Genomic DNA, 2,957 nt, shown 5'->3' on the forward strand with positions numbered 1-2,957 from the left:
TCTTTCCAGTTACAACATGGTTTCCAGGGACTTGAGAGCATGCGTGGCCTGAGCGAGTGGCAAACGTCCTGGAGAAACGACACCCCGCCGAGGAGCCGTGGGTCGCACGTGGCAGGTCCGCGCCCACTGGGAGGGAGACGCGCCTGAGAGGTTGGGTGGAGGCTGAGCGTGAGCCGGAGTCTCCTCCAAACACACCGTCCTTGGCAGGCCAACCGCAGAACAGGTGACACCACACTCCGTACATCACAACATTGTTTATTATGTGAATTTTTACAATACAAACAAAATACAGAAATGCAATATATGAATACAGCTAAATGCAGAGTGGTGACTTCGTCTTCCCTTCGAGGCCATGATTCCCATTTCTAGTAAATAAACAGACGGCGTATAGGTAGAAACAGGTCGGTCGTTAGCTCCGCGATTTGCCTAGAAATGACCTACAAACGCGTTCCCCTGCTACTTACCACGAAGTGTAAAAAGGGAGTTAAAGGAAAGTCCTCGTGGGCTCCTACCATATGAAAGATGCTATATTCTATTTTAACAGGGCCAATATATGGAAAATATCTAAATTAAATGTTATTAAAAAATGAAGCAGTAAGGAGGCTCTGGCTAAGGGCACTAAATGAGAGTAATATATATTTAAAGAATCCAAAACAAACAACAGAAAAGGTTGTTATAAAAAGCTCTAGGTGCACTGTAAGCGTATAGGTTTTTCCATTTGTATTTTTAAACAATGGAAGTGTCAAAAAATAGGGTCAACTGTGTTAGGCTAAATCCCAGCACGCTCGGCTGCACCGAGTGGAACTCTGTACCAGTTACCGCAGAGCAGCAGAGTTCGCACCGTCTGACGGCAATGTATCCTCCGTGAGACCTTCTGGAGTCCTTTATTTTGGAATATCCTGTAAACAATCAAACCACCAGAACATGATTGTACAACAGTAAAGTGTTCTCTTGCATTAAATTGAAGACATCTGTTTAATAAAAAAAATAAAATAAAATAAAAAAAGGGAAAAATGTGGGAAAGGTACTTAGAGCTGTAACTTTCTAAGTACACAACACCCTAGACAATTCAAGGCATCTTAATCTCCATCAAGAACAACAAAAAATAATTTTTGTCATGCTGTTAAATCCATCATTATGGACAGAACTGGAGCAGGTTGGTCAAGCGGACCCAACGAACACTGGCGTCCAAGCTGGCGTGTTGGCAACGAGTGTGTAACTGGTGGTCAATGGCGAGTTTAAAAGATCTTCCCTTTCTTCTTGTTCTTCTCCAAGGTTCTAAAGGGATAAAGGAAGACAGTCCTGATGAGTCAGCCGCACGCACGGGGCAGGCGGTGCACGGGAGCCGCAGCAGCTGCGGCCGGTCTCCAGGCACTGCCCGTCCACGCGGAAGCAGACACTGAAGACAGCGCCCGTCCCTGATTTCCCTGCGACCAGACACTTGACAGTATTCTTGGATAAGAAGAAAAAACCATGGCCAAAGACCGTTTCACTGTGTGAGAACAAGTCTTGCCACCGCCACTCTGAAGTACACTGGCTTGAACAAAATATTTTCCTCTTCTTTGGGAAAACAAGCTGGAGAAGGTGAAGACAGTGTTTTGGGACAGACGCCCGGTCTTGAAGGTTTAGCGGTGAGGGTGAATGATGACAGCCTACAGACATGCAACTCTTCCACGTTAATGCGACAGATAAGGGGAGAAGAAAACCAAGGGGGGAATATTGTGCAATTTCACTTAAGTTAAGGGGATAACTTGTTAGCTGTATTAGAAACTAGCTATCTGACATTTTATCTTAAGGATTTTATCCTAAATAATTCAACACAATAAAACACGTCCTTGAATGCATAAAAGGCCTAGCCACAGTGTCCTCTACCAGCACTGAACACCCAATCCGCTATGAGCGTCCCTGCTCCTGGAGGGAGGGGGACAGAAGGCCACTGGGGGGGAACTGGGAGGTGTTGTGAGGTGCTGAGCAGCAACTATGGAGCCGGGGAACCCCTCCTGAGAAAACCCTCGCACAGTACACAGTCGGACCCATTCATCCATGAAGACACCTGGGCTTCAGGTGCGTGATGATGGGAGTAGATTTTTTTTTTAATTTTTTTTTTTTTTTTTTTGCTGTAGGGCGTGTGCACTTGCCAGAAAGACAGAGAGACAGAAAGAGAGAAATCACCCCCTAGGGGGGATGGCCACGCCACAATCCCCTCTCCTCCATTCTCCTCTCGGGATCTTGGGCATGCACGTACACGTGCCCGGTGTGAGTTTAAGCCACCCAGTCCGGGACTCGAACCATGGTCAACTACATGAGAGTTCAGTGACACAGCCATTACGCTAACTGCTGGTCCCATGATGGGAGGAGACTTAAAATGGTATCCTGATGTTTTCAAAATAACTAACGAAGCCTTTTTAAAAATACTGGTAACAATACTGACCTCGAAGAGTTCTGCTGTTCTAAAATACGCTGCTGAGCTTCCCAGCTGGCCTTCTCATCCTCGAACTGACGGCGTTTCTCCTCTAACTCTTTGTGCTGCGCTTCCAGGTTCTTCTTCATCTGCTCATGGCGCCGCTGGAGCTAAGGCGGGACGTGTGAAAGCAAGTTGCTAGGACCCAGGCTGACACCCAGTGCAGAGCGTACAGCGCACCGAGGCTCCCGCTCGGCTGGGGCAGCGCCTGCAGAGCCCCGTCCTGGACCGCCCCCAGGACCTGCCCCGGGAAGGCCAGAAAGCGCAGGGCACGCCAGTGGGCCGGGAAGGCCAGAAAGCGCAGGGCACGCCAGTGGGAGCGGGGTCACGCAGCACACGCTGCGGAGCCTGTATCACGCATGGCTGCCCATTGCCCCGTCTGCACACGACAGCGGTCTCCTCTTGGGATTTTTAGCATGCACGTACACATGTGTGGCATGAGTTTTAAGCTGTCAGGTCCAGGACTTGAACTGCTGTCGGCCATGTGGGAGTCCAA

General features: G+C 48.8%; 1 protein-coding gene across 1 annotated transcript in view; it reads right to left on the reverse strand.

Annotated features, from left to right (window-relative positions):
* Positions 1 to 239: 239 nt before the first annotated feature.
* The window catches only part of SEPTIN7 (septin 7), a gene marked incomplete at its 5' end in the record, with an annotated part of 58,726 nt that continues 56,008 nt past the window's right edge, over positions 240 to 2,957 (reverse strand). Inside the window, 2 exon segments of the mRNA XM_014585763.1 lie at positions 240 to 1,278; positions 2,432 to 2,571. Coding sequence (XP_014441249.1) covers positions 1,239 to 1,278; positions 2,432 to 2,571 — 180 coding nt within the window.

The sequence above is a fragment of the Tupaia chinensis genome, unplaced genomic scaffold (assembly GCF_000334495.1).
Source record: "Tupaia chinensis unplaced genomic scaffold, TupChi_1.0 Scaffold000088_1, whole genome shotgun sequence".
In the NCBI taxonomy this organism is placed as follows: Eukaryota; Metazoa; Chordata; class Mammalia; order Scandentia; family Tupaiidae; genus Tupaia; species Tupaia belangeri.